The following is an 11,764-nucleotide window of genomic DNA, read 5'->3' on the forward strand; positions in this document are numbered from 1 at the left end:
TTTTGAACACCATAATTGCTAAATGAGGTTGACTAACCTGCACAGTACAGTCCGGCGGTGGTCAGCTCTCCACGTTGTGGTGAGCAAAATGGTACAGAGGCTCCATGGTTCAAGATCCAGATGAAGACTCAAGATTCAAGTGACCAGTTATCAAGATCAAGACTTCAAGATTATCCACAGTGATGTCTGTTTTGGGGGCGTCCAACGTTGAGACAGAGACGCCTGATTTTTCCTTGTATTCCTTGAATCTGCAATTGAGGAGTTCAACGCACTCCTTGACCTTGGAACTGGTTGACCCAAACGCCAGTTTGAAGATATGAATCCAGTAGCACGGATGCAGAATGGTTGCCAGTTTGAGTGTCTTGCACACCATGGCTTCGGCCAAGTACTTCTCAACGCGCGCCAGCATTGAGAAGTACATTGGATACAACATGTCGGACTCCTTTGACCGGTCTAATTTTCCGGAGAGCTGCTCCTTAAGCTCGAGTTACATGGGTATCACATGCGCGCCTGTCCCCTGATTTCCTTCCATTTGCGAGGTTAGTTTGACAAAGACCTGTTGAATTTTGTTGTGTCAGTACACCAGCAGAATTAATATGTTTAGTATTAAACCCACATACCTCAAGCTCGCAATTCAAGTCGTCAATCTTTTTCCAATCTCGAGGAGAAAAAAGTACATTGTTGAAGATTCCAGCTTTGTTCTGCTGTTGATCTTCCTTAAGAAGTTGATCAATAACTTCTCTTGCATCAATTGCTTTGCGGTGGCTCTTGTATTTTATGTTCCAGTGGATGCCATAACCGGCAATCAATGGTGCTACCTTTATGCCTAATCTCTTGGCCATGCGATTAAAACTTCCTCGCTGAGCGGCAGAACAGGTGATTTGTTTGATCACTGTATCGAGCTTAGTCATAAGGACTTGAATCTTGCTAGTTTTCTTGTGTTTTTCTGAACCTTCTGCTGCGGTAGGTTGATTACCATCAAGGGCATCTTGAGAATTGCCAGTATCAGTATCAGACAGCTGATCATCCTCATTTCTGTAGTCGCTTTCAGAAGCATAGTCATCTACAAGGGAAGTTGTGATGGCCATTGGTTCTGGAGGAACTGCTAATCCAACCGCACCATTGAAATCTTCATCATCCTCTTTGGAGATTCTTCCCAGAATGGGGAAGAATCCTAAGACAGACTCTTTGGTTTTTTCCGGATGAAGATTTTTGAGTGATAAGGAATTTAGACCAGCATTGACTATTAATGCCAGCTTGTGACAGAAGCACCGGATATGCATAGTTTCCGGATCCCACGAGTCTGCATTTGGTGGCTCATTGGAGTAGAATAAGTTATACATCTTGTCGGCCATGGTGTTGTTGTTTGAGCCAGAGTCGGTAGTCTGTGCCAGCATCTTTTGAACCAAGTTGTTCTTGTTGAGGAGGCTTGCAATAGGGCGTGCAAGCAAATGACCAAAATGTTTCCATGGAATCATTTTTAGAGTCAAATGCCGGACTGTGTAATCCCAATTGGAGTTGATGAAAGCCACTGAGGCACCAATGAAGGCAAATCGGTTCCCCTTTGTCGTCCATACATCATGGATTAGAGTGAACTTTGTGTTGAGGTTCTTTGATAAGAAATTTGAGTACATATCAGTGAAACAGTCACAAAAAATGAAATATATTAAGCGTACCTTGAGCTCATCAAACACAGTTTTTTTCAGCATCAAGTAAAGCTTTTTGGATTCATCGGCCGACCACTTTTGACCAAATGGAAAAGCCTTTGGGTTTGCGTATTGAAAAGCCGCACGAAGTATTTGGTCTTCAATCCGAGACCATGGTAGCACTTGTCAAATCTGCCATATCATAATCAGTTGGTTTAGAACCCAATTGACAAAGGTTTGCTTATTCTGAAGAAAACCACTAATGATGGTTTGCTTAGGATCACCCCCGCCATTGGCTTGGGCAAGATTGCGCTCAGCAACTGACGGGGGTAACTTTGCACATGACTTCTTTGCCTTCTCTTGATTCACGCAGCCATGACTTTTCTTCTCCGACTGAGTTGAACCGTCACGGTGTACCTTCAAGTTTCCTCTAGATGTCGTGTGCGCACAATAAATCTCTCCACACCATTTGCATTTATAATTAATCTGAGTGTTTCCTTTGTCTTCTTTCTTCCAAAAAGGTGGTTCAAAGAAATCTAGAATATCATCATACTCCTTTTCAAGCTTTTTTTTGGCTTCCCTTGGACCGATCTCAATGGATTCATTGGTATCCTGACTGAAGTCATGGGCTTTGCCGGTTGAATTCACCTAAATACCACACAGTTTTGTAACCTCAATAAAATATCTTATGTGATACTTCTTCTAGTCTACACGCACCTCCTGAATTGCCAAGACCTTTTTGGTTACCTTCTTTGGGTTTTTCTTCTTTTTGACAATAGCAACGGTGCGGGTGTCTGTTGCAGACAAATCCTCTTCAATCACCCTTTTTTTCTTGGGCTGCCGCATGCCTTTGGGGCCCGTTGCACGGCTAGATTCCGAAGAAGGGGCCGTCACCTCTCCAGCTAGTTTGGTTAATCTGGCCCGGGAGTCCGAGCCAGTTGGCACCATGCCTGGTTCAACAACTGCAGATGAAGCTTGATTTGAACAGCGGAGTTGAGACTGGTCGGTCGCATATCCGCTGGTGTTCGCATCTTCAGTACTGTTGGCAGTAGTTTGAGTATTTGGTGCCATTTTTGATTGTTTGGAAATTTAAAAGGTGGAGGAGCCGAGAGGCAACAATAAAATCCTACTATGTCGCTGAGAAATTGGACACAGGGGTGAAACATGTTATAGCGCGCTACCGCACGTCAACAGCCTCAGGGGTGAAACATGTTACAGGGCGTTACCTCCCGTTACACGGCGTCATCTGGCCCGTGAGAAAAACTCACTATGCCTTTGATGGCTGGCTCCAACTGGTCATTGAGAGGGGAACAAACTACTCCCCTCAATGGACGTCCAATAACCATGGGGATGTCTCCAAAAAATGAGAATGTTTTAGGCTGGATTCATTCCAGATACCGGGACAGAACCTGTTCATCAAGAAGAATCAGCCATCTTGATGAACAGGACAGATCCTGGTCATTGGGAGGAATCAACCCTCTCAATGACCGGGACAGAACCCAGTCATTGAGAAGAAACAAACCTCTTGATGACTGGGACAGACCCCGGTCATCCAGAGGAATCAACACTCCCAATGAACGGTCTGTACCCGTCATGAAGAGGGGGTTTTGGATAAAAAAAGCAGCCGGTACCTGGACCCATGATGGCTACCTGGGTCCACTTGGCAATCTCTAAGCCGCATTCACCACATCAGTCTTTTCTTCTCAGTCAACATAGATATGGCCGCGGTTACCTGTTGGCGGGGTACCCACCTTCTGTGTGGGTGCAGGTGTTCAGTTTTGCTAGAAAAAGAGTGGGTATCTGGGTACCCAGCGCAGGCAACTACCTGTCTGACTGTTGCACTAACAGTTGGGACCCAATCAATGGGTTTGGTGACCCAATCATTGGGTCTTGGTGACCCAATCATTGGGTCTTGGTGACCCAATCATTGGGTCTTGGTGACCCAATCATTGGGTCTTGGTGACCCAATCATTGGGTCTTGGTGACCCAATCATTGGGTCTTGGTGACCCAATCATTGGGTCTTGGTGACCCAATCATTGGGTCTTGGTGACCCAATCATTGGGTCTTGGTGACCCAATCATTGGGTCTTGGTGACCCAATCATTGGGTCTTGGTGACCCAATCATTGGGTCTTGGTGACCCAATCATTGGGTCTTGGGGACCCAATCTTACCTGTGGGCCGCGGGTACTTGCCTCTTGCACCTGGGTACCCACCACTTGCACCTGGGGGGTACCCGCTCTGCAGGTGTGGGTGTCTGATCTTAGTGAAATTCTGTACCTGCACCCGTGAGGGTGCCCAGGTGCGCAGTGCCATCTCTAATTCAGCATCTCATCCACTTCATAGAAACTCAGAACTCATCACAAAATAATCCAACTATACTCTTCATCTTTGAACATATCCTTATCTCAGGGTGTAAATGGGTCGGGCCTACCCAAAACCAACCCGAGACCCGTTGGGTTTGGGCACATTCTTAAAGAAAATGACATGACCCAAACCTGACCCAACCCAACTTTGCAACCCGACTATGATGCCTCCAACAGTCAAGTTGGGGGCTTTTGGCACCTAAGAGGTTGGGTCGATCCAAGACCCAACCCAACCCAACCCGGACCTGACCCAAATTAGTATGACATTGGGTCAGGTTTGGGCAGCATATTTTAAAATCTGCCCCAACCTGACCCAACCCGCGCTAAATGTTGGGTCGGGTTCAGGCGCTGTTTTTTGACCCAAACCCAACCCGTTTACACCCTGATCCTTATCACTAGATAAAACTGCCAAGCTTAGCTTGGTGGTCTTGTTTTCTGATATCCAGAAGGGCAGAGCTTGCACCTCATCCATACATTTTGCCATTCAGCAAAAGGGTCTCACAACACCTTTTGAGTCTTACGCCGTTGAGTGAGAGTTCCACACTGGGCCAATTGTTCAGAGGACATACCCTTGCACAAGGGTTCCTGAAGCAAATGGGAGCCCTGTCCCATGAATATTCTCTGGACAGTTGGGAAAATGTTTAGAGAATGTTCAATTAGAAAAATTGAGGCAAGGTTGGGCACCATGATGCCTGTTTGCCTGACGATGGGCCAGATGGTCAGTGTTTGCTGAATGGTTTACAAAACTGTCAGGAGGACATTTATAAAGATTGGCAAGGAAACATTGGCTGTGATGTTGTGCAAATGTCCCCAGTAGATAACTTCCCACACATCCAAATGTGATCCAGGTATAAAATTCAAGCAAATAATGCCTCAAAACACATAAGATGCTCTTTGTGGAATGACTTGATCTGGATAAGCAACAGACACAGATCTGTAGCAATGTTTGTTAAGTTGCAGAACAGCTTTCCTCCACTTCTGCTGGAAGCGGCCTGAGCATGTTTGGGATTCAACTCCCATGGGTCAGTTGATTTTTATTCAATCAATTTGTACTACTAATATGACATTTGAACAAGTGACAAATGAATAAAGATTGCGAATAAACATCCTCACGCTACGAAATTTGTACGCACCGCCTTCTTTGAAAATTCGAAGGGAAAGCAAGAACGATTAAGCGCTATTGTAACAAGTAGAAATATACACTATTACAGCTATTGAGATGCCCTAGAGGCCTCTGATTGTCATGAAAGAAAAGAGGGACTCCATAGCCACAAATCTTCGAGCGTTCTTTTGTAAGTATCGATTGACGATGCCTTGTAGTGTGCCAAGAGCTTGTTGGTTTGCTTGTAAAATCTTCGCTATCGCATCTATGCAATGAACAATGCAAAACCAACAAGTCAGCGGATATTACGAACAACCACTCAACTAAACTACAAATGTGCATACCTGATTCGGGCGTACCCTCCTTGAACTTGCTTTGAGCTTTTGAAGAATCAAACAGACCATGAAAATACAACAATTGGTTGTATAACATCTTATCGGTGTACTAATTACCAAGCAAACAGCAGAGGAACACGTGAGCAAAGCAATATCACTGCGATAATTCACTGGTGGAAGCCAAGGAGTAAGATGAACATAGGTGAATACGTACTTCGTAGCTCATCTGGCCTCTGCATCCCATACTTGTGTTCAAGCATTTGCGCCCATAAACCGACATCATGCGCGTTCGATTTCTACAGGCTGCATCATCACAAACTAACCAAGCCTCGTAAAACTTGCCGATAAAATCTCGAATCTGAACTTCTAACTGTGTCGCCATCGATGGAACCCCAAGCGCTTTGCGACACTCCAAATTCGGACAATTTATTCCGCTGAGTGATATCATACGCGCCTGAAAAGTAAAACCCAATGACGCCAATCAATTTTCTATTAAGAGTAAGATCCAACTCGAGGCTTACCATTTCGCCTTGCACACCTTTGAACTCGAACTTTCCATTACAATGTCGACACCTAACTTGGAATGCTGAAGTGCCTGAAAACCGTTCCGAATCGGGGATTTGGGAATCCAGGGTGTGGAACTCTCTTTGTGAATCTGGGCCAGAGGTGGCGATATTCTTGAAACGAGAGGGGTCCAGACCAAGACATTCTGCCAGTCTACAGCGATCGGTGCCTTCAATAGAGTCGCACATACGCTCAATCGGTGGTAAAACCTGCAGAGATAAGTAATAGTCGTAGTCTAGAATCCACCCCTCAGGTCCATGTCAGTGTATTAATGTCGTGAGATTGCGCGAGTAAGAAGGCCATGATAAAGTTGCAGTGACATACCAATTTTCCAAGGGGTGTCCGCACGACGCAAATCATCCGGGTGTCTGGCTTTATCTGCTTGAGCTGATCGAGTGCTGGAGCTACTGTCTTCCCCAAGACAGAATATATAAGGTATAACATCGCCCGCCTTGGGGGTCGTATTGCCCTTCAGTTTCATTCGTAGCGCAACTTGAACGTGCGGCTGTGACTTGACGTCCGGGTAATCCTTGGGGTCTTTACCGAGTTTTTTGTGGATAATGAAGTCGTCTAAATCCGTTTTGCCTTCTTTGACATTTTGCCCAAGTTCGGTAAGATACTCGTGAATCTTCTCTACAACAAGTTCTGTCGATAAACCTGATAATACCTGCTCAAGGATGTACCTGTTATGCAGGTTAAGAAGGGGATCGAATAAGAATCAAATTTAAAAAAAAAAACGCAATTGACTACTGATGTCGATATTAAACACTTAACTGAGATGCATCCTTCGACAATTTGCAGTACTCTCTTCGCTTCATGTCCAAGCCTTTGACTTCGACGATTCGAGCCTGAGTCATCGCATCAACTTTCAAAGCTGCATATTTCTTTTTTTGCAGCAGCAACATCCGCTCAAATACACCATCAATGTCGATTTCAAGGAGTTTGTACCGTTCGTTTACTAGTTTTTTGAATTCATTGCCGATCTTGTTGGCAGCTGCGAAGTCCAAGGCGTTGGTATTGATCATGACTGAATCAGTGTCTCCGTATATTACCTGCAGTAGAAATAGTATAATAGATATTTTTTATAACATCAACTTGTCTATCCAAATTTCACGCGCGAGTTTCTAGCTAATCAGCCTTACGTCAAGATTCTGACTCTCAGCCAAGTCTCGGGTGTTGGTTAAGATTTCTCGTCCTTTCGATGTCGTCAATGCTGCTAAAGGCCTCGCATAAAATCTGGACCCTTCGAAACCAAGACATCCATACATCGAGTTTGCAGTCAACTTAAGAGCCATTTGCTTAATATCATACTATAGCAAATATTTATTAAAAAATCAAGCCGTCAGTATTACGGAACAACGCCGCCGTTGAAAACATCGTACCTGTGCTATCTTTGATGCAGGGGTGTCTGGGGCTTTCATCAGCTTCTTGACTTCCCGTCGACGATTGACCAACGTGGCGATCAGCCTAGGGAGAATTCCTTGCTTCATTTCAGCCGGAGGAAGATCGGGAATTTGGTCGTTTTCATCATCCTACAGCGAAAGCCAATAGAAACATGAGTTATGTACGTTTTTTCTTTCGGGGGGAGAGTGGGCAGTTACTAAGACTTACGTCGCAACCGGCACGATTGACGGTGGTGAAGTCGATGTTATACTCCTGTATAATGCTGGGATACAAGGAATTGAAGTCCATCACTAGGATAAACTTGTCCCACAATCCTCGCTTGGGCTCGAATACAAGACCCCCTTTATATTTGTCCTTCTTGACAGCTTTACCACCGCCTTTACCTTCGCCCTGGTCTCCTGCCATGTTTGTAGCTGCGGCCAATGCTTTTCGGTCGTTAAAGCTCAACTTATCTGGGCATATAAATTTCTGGCGATGAAACTCGTGAAGCAAGATGAATTCGTTCCTTTGGGCACGACCTCCATGCAAAGTAGAATTCCAATTATTTCCAGCCAAATTAGTAAGTTGCTTCGTTAAGCTTAGATACTGGACTTTGTTGATCAGAGCCATCTGGAAGTACGAGTCGGCTTCACAGTGCTTGATGAAATTGATGATACGATCGGGTTTAGCAGAAGTCGAATCGAAGAAATTGACTATTTCATCGGGATCGATGTCTTCTCGAGATATCTGCAGATATTTCTGACAGAGTTCTGTCAACGACCATGTAGTTGAGGTGACCATCGACTTGAAACCATCGCTGCTAAGATCGCACACTAGGCGGCCGGTTAGTAGGTGATTGTTAAATCCGCCGGTACGTAGCGATGGAAGCTTTTCTCTGCGCATCCGACCGATTCTAGACCAGTGCGAGGTTTTGAGGTCTCGCATACGGTGTAAAATGACGTCCAATGCGACACTTGCCAAGTCATACCCTACGATGATATCCGGATCGTAAGAGTTGATTGTACCGAGTAGAATAGATAGTAGCATGTGCTCTTCTTTTACCGGCGTTATGGGTGGCATTGTTCGACGGCAGGCCTCGTGAGTACCGGCGGGAAAGGAAGCTAAGGGCCTCACAAAGGTTTTCACCACCGATGATTGCTGTTCAATCGGTGTCGTGTCTTCCAAGTTAGCTGTAGCAAACAAATAGGTGATGTGTTTTTAGATCTACGAGTAATACTGTGGAGTTTGTGAGACATTACGGACCTTCTTGCCACATGCGTGCTGTAACGCAGACAATCTCTTTCTTATTATCCTTGTGGTTCATGATATCCCGGATACTAAGACTCATGATGTTAAGAGGAGGAATCTCTTTCGCGGTGGGATCGGCATCGCTAAGTGGGTTGATCAGTTTTGGGTCCTTGACTACAACTTCGAGTTTGCACCAGGATGCCTGAGGTTATCAAGCGAGTCGTCAGTAGGAGCCAATTGGTGTTTGGGAATAAACAAAACATACGGGTGTAGCTCGTGTACTAGGGAATGCGCCTTGAACATCCAACCAGCAAGGCCCCATGATTTTACGCTTTAAGAGGAATAATTCGAAAGCGCTGGTTCCAGTTCCAAAAACCTTGCTGAAGGTTTTGCCAGTTGTAAGCCGCGCAATGGGAGGCTCTGGTGAAAGATTGGTATCAGCAACTATGAGGAAAACTTGCAGTCGAGGCAGACGCACTGGTGTAACTGTATACGACTTTGAGCCACTCATCGCAGTTGGCGGGGATATCTTTCTCCTCAAAGCAATATTGGCGTTCGACCATCTTTGCTTTAAACTCGTTAATCTGGTGATTTTCTAGAATCGTCTCGACTTCGTCATAAATATCATCTTCCGTGGGTTTTACCTCGATTCCATCCTCTACGAAAGTTCAGAATAGTTAGATGTAAAATTGCCATAGGGTCGAATAATCTCGCTTACCGTCTGTCATGGTAGGCCGAGGTAGAACGAACAGGTTGCGCTCCATCCCTTCGACAATCACACAGCAAGCGATATACTTCGACGATAACTGATCAAAAACCTTCCCGAAAAGATAGATGACACCTTCGAGTTCTTGATAGTCTAGCCAGAAGAACTTGAGCTGATTTCCTTCACTAGTCTCGGTTGGCGTGTCAACGGCCTTGTCGGTTTTCTGTGGATCTGTAGGAACAAAAGCATCGACTTTCACGGGTTTGGGTAAGTGTCGATCGGCTTCCGCTTGTGCGAGCGCTTTTTTTGTTATCCGTGGGGGTTTGGAAACTTTGCTTTTGCGAGGAATGTTGGCCAAGAATTCCGTAGTTTCTGAAAGGTCTATCTCAGTCGGAGCCACAACGACGGCGTTAGGGGTGTCAGCTGACGGTGGTTTGTCTTCACTGTCCTCGATGAGTGCTTTGAGATGAGCGTCAGTACTGGGGTCGATATTAGAGACTGTGGGCAGAGCTTGAAGTGCTTTCTGCCAATTCAGACCTTGAGGCTTAGAGGGTTCCATCGGTTTGGTACTATCTTGAGAGGGTAAGTGCCGGTCGGATGCGACCACAGCGCCACCGAGTGGTTGACGCCTGTTCTTCCCATGTTTTCCAACTTTAGGAACTAGTTTGCAAGATACTGTGGGGATGGAGGTCGAGGTCGAGGTGGGGTCTGTTTTCAAATCATCCAAACGCATGTCTAAATTTTCTTCATCGCTGAGATCCATAGCCAAGTCTTCCACCTTGAGGTCCACGAGATCATGGTGCAAAGTAGCGATACGAGGTTTTTTGGAATGTCGTTCAACGTCGTCGACTCCTTCACTGCTGAGAAATCCACCGACGCCAGCGCTGGAGCCATCACCCAAGCTTTCTGTTCGGGCAAAATCTTCATCACCGAAGGACGATGATGACGAGGGTATCCCATTCGACTTTTCAGGACTAGTGTTGCGTAGAGCGGTTGGAGAAAGACCAGGGCGTGAGTAATTAGGTACATTTTTTCTTTTCTTCTGTTCGGAGGTCTGCTCGGAGCCCTGCAGTCGGCCTGGTTGAATAGAGCTGAGATTAGGGAGATGCGAGGCGCTGGATGGTTTTGAAGTGCCTTGGCCGAGTCCGCTCAATAGACTGTCCATAAAGCCTTCGGAAGCGACAGCATCTTTAGTTTTCCGATAAGCATTCAGAGTCGGAGGCTCCTTAGCCACATTTTTTCCTCGAGCACCTGATGCGGGGCGCGCGTTCTTGTGCGATGTGGTAGGGAGTTTCGAGGTTGGACGAGTGCTTGAGCTCGAATGTTGTGTTGTCGACTGTTGATCTCGGCTTTTGCGGTGAATATCTATCAGAGAGTTTCAACGAATTTCAACACGGTGAGTCACAAAATTGCACAAAAACTGGCATTGAATCAAATCACTTACTTGCGGGTATCACGGTTTTGTCGACCTCTTCTTCTTCTTCATCCCAATCGATCACTCCCTGTTCAACGTAACCCGAATCATCATCGTTCTCTGCAACACGATCGAATGAAGTGTTAGTAGAATAGCAGACGAAGCTTGCCAAGAAATGCTTGCCGATGAAATCGTCTTCGGCCAATCGTCCCTTCACAACCGACTTGTACTCATCTTCTGAGACCGTTTCATAGATGTCATCCTGCGATCCCTGCAGTAACGAGCTCGATGATTGTCAGAAAGCTGCATTGTAGCGGGCAAGTGCGTATGTCTGCTTACTTTATAATCGCATTTCTCGCCAGCTCGCCTAGCCCTCAGGACTTCAAGGGATTCCTTGCGGCTTTGATCGGACTTGGAAGGCATTTGCAAGGCGAAGGCGACGGGCAGAGAGACGATGATTAGGTAGCTTGGAAAGGTGGTTGAACGAGAAGGGCGGAACAGGAGTGCTCTGAACGCGAACGCGTCGACCGATTGTGTATGAAGGATGGTAATTGGGCCGGGGGTCCAAGAGGCCGCCCGAACCCGGCCGGGTTTGGGCCGGGCGCGGACACCAGTTTTGTGAAATTCCCAGACTCCAGCCCGACCCGTCACAGATGCTAAACGGCGCGGGCTGGCGCCGGCTGTCCAGCGGGCGCCCGTGGGCTTTTGCTATCCGAGCGAAAGAAACGGATAGTCCCGGATTGGCGGATAGCCCCTCTGCCCCGGGTGAGTGTTTTGCCAACAACAAAATTTTTGAATAATGCTGGGTGATACAAAATTCTGCCCAACTTCCAGGAACTCTGAGGATCACCACGTTCACCCATTATCCATGTACATTGTGAGCTTAGATGTAGATTAATACCATGCTAGATTTTCACAATCACACTTCAAAAGAGCTGGACAACAGAAGGCAAGCTGTATTGCTGAACAGGAGCTCATAAAAGAAGCCTGTTTTCCAGCTTT

The 11,764-nt window shown here is 46.1% G+C and overlaps 1 protein-coding gene across 1 annotated transcript; it reads right to left on the reverse strand.

The window, feature by feature from the left end:
* Positions 1–5,234: 5,234 nt before the first annotated feature.
* On the reverse strand, positions 5,235–11,185 carry PtA15_14A470 (uncharacterized protein; the record flags this gene model as incomplete). The annotated part of the gene is made up of 16 exons (XM_053163190.1): positions 5,235–5,377; positions 5,457–5,556; positions 5,662–5,901; positions 5,969–6,246; positions 6,336–6,694; positions 6,786–7,063; positions 7,154–7,321; positions 7,394–7,543; positions 7,623–8,584; positions 8,658–8,844; positions 8,908–9,062; positions 9,121–9,300; positions 9,361–10,713; positions 10,793–10,882; positions 10,946–11,033; positions 11,102–11,185. 16 exons carry the CDS (start codon positions 11,183–11,185, stop codon positions 5,235–5,237), a joined length of 4,815 nt encoding a protein of 1,604 aa, XP_053027141.1.
* Positions 11,186–11,764: the final 579 nt, after the last annotated feature.

This window comes from Puccinia triticina, chromosome 14A, assembly GCF_026914185.1.
Source record: "Puccinia triticina chromosome 14A, complete sequence".
Classification (NCBI taxonomy): Eukaryota; Fungi; Basidiomycota; class Pucciniomycetes; order Pucciniales; family Pucciniaceae; genus Puccinia; species Puccinia triticina.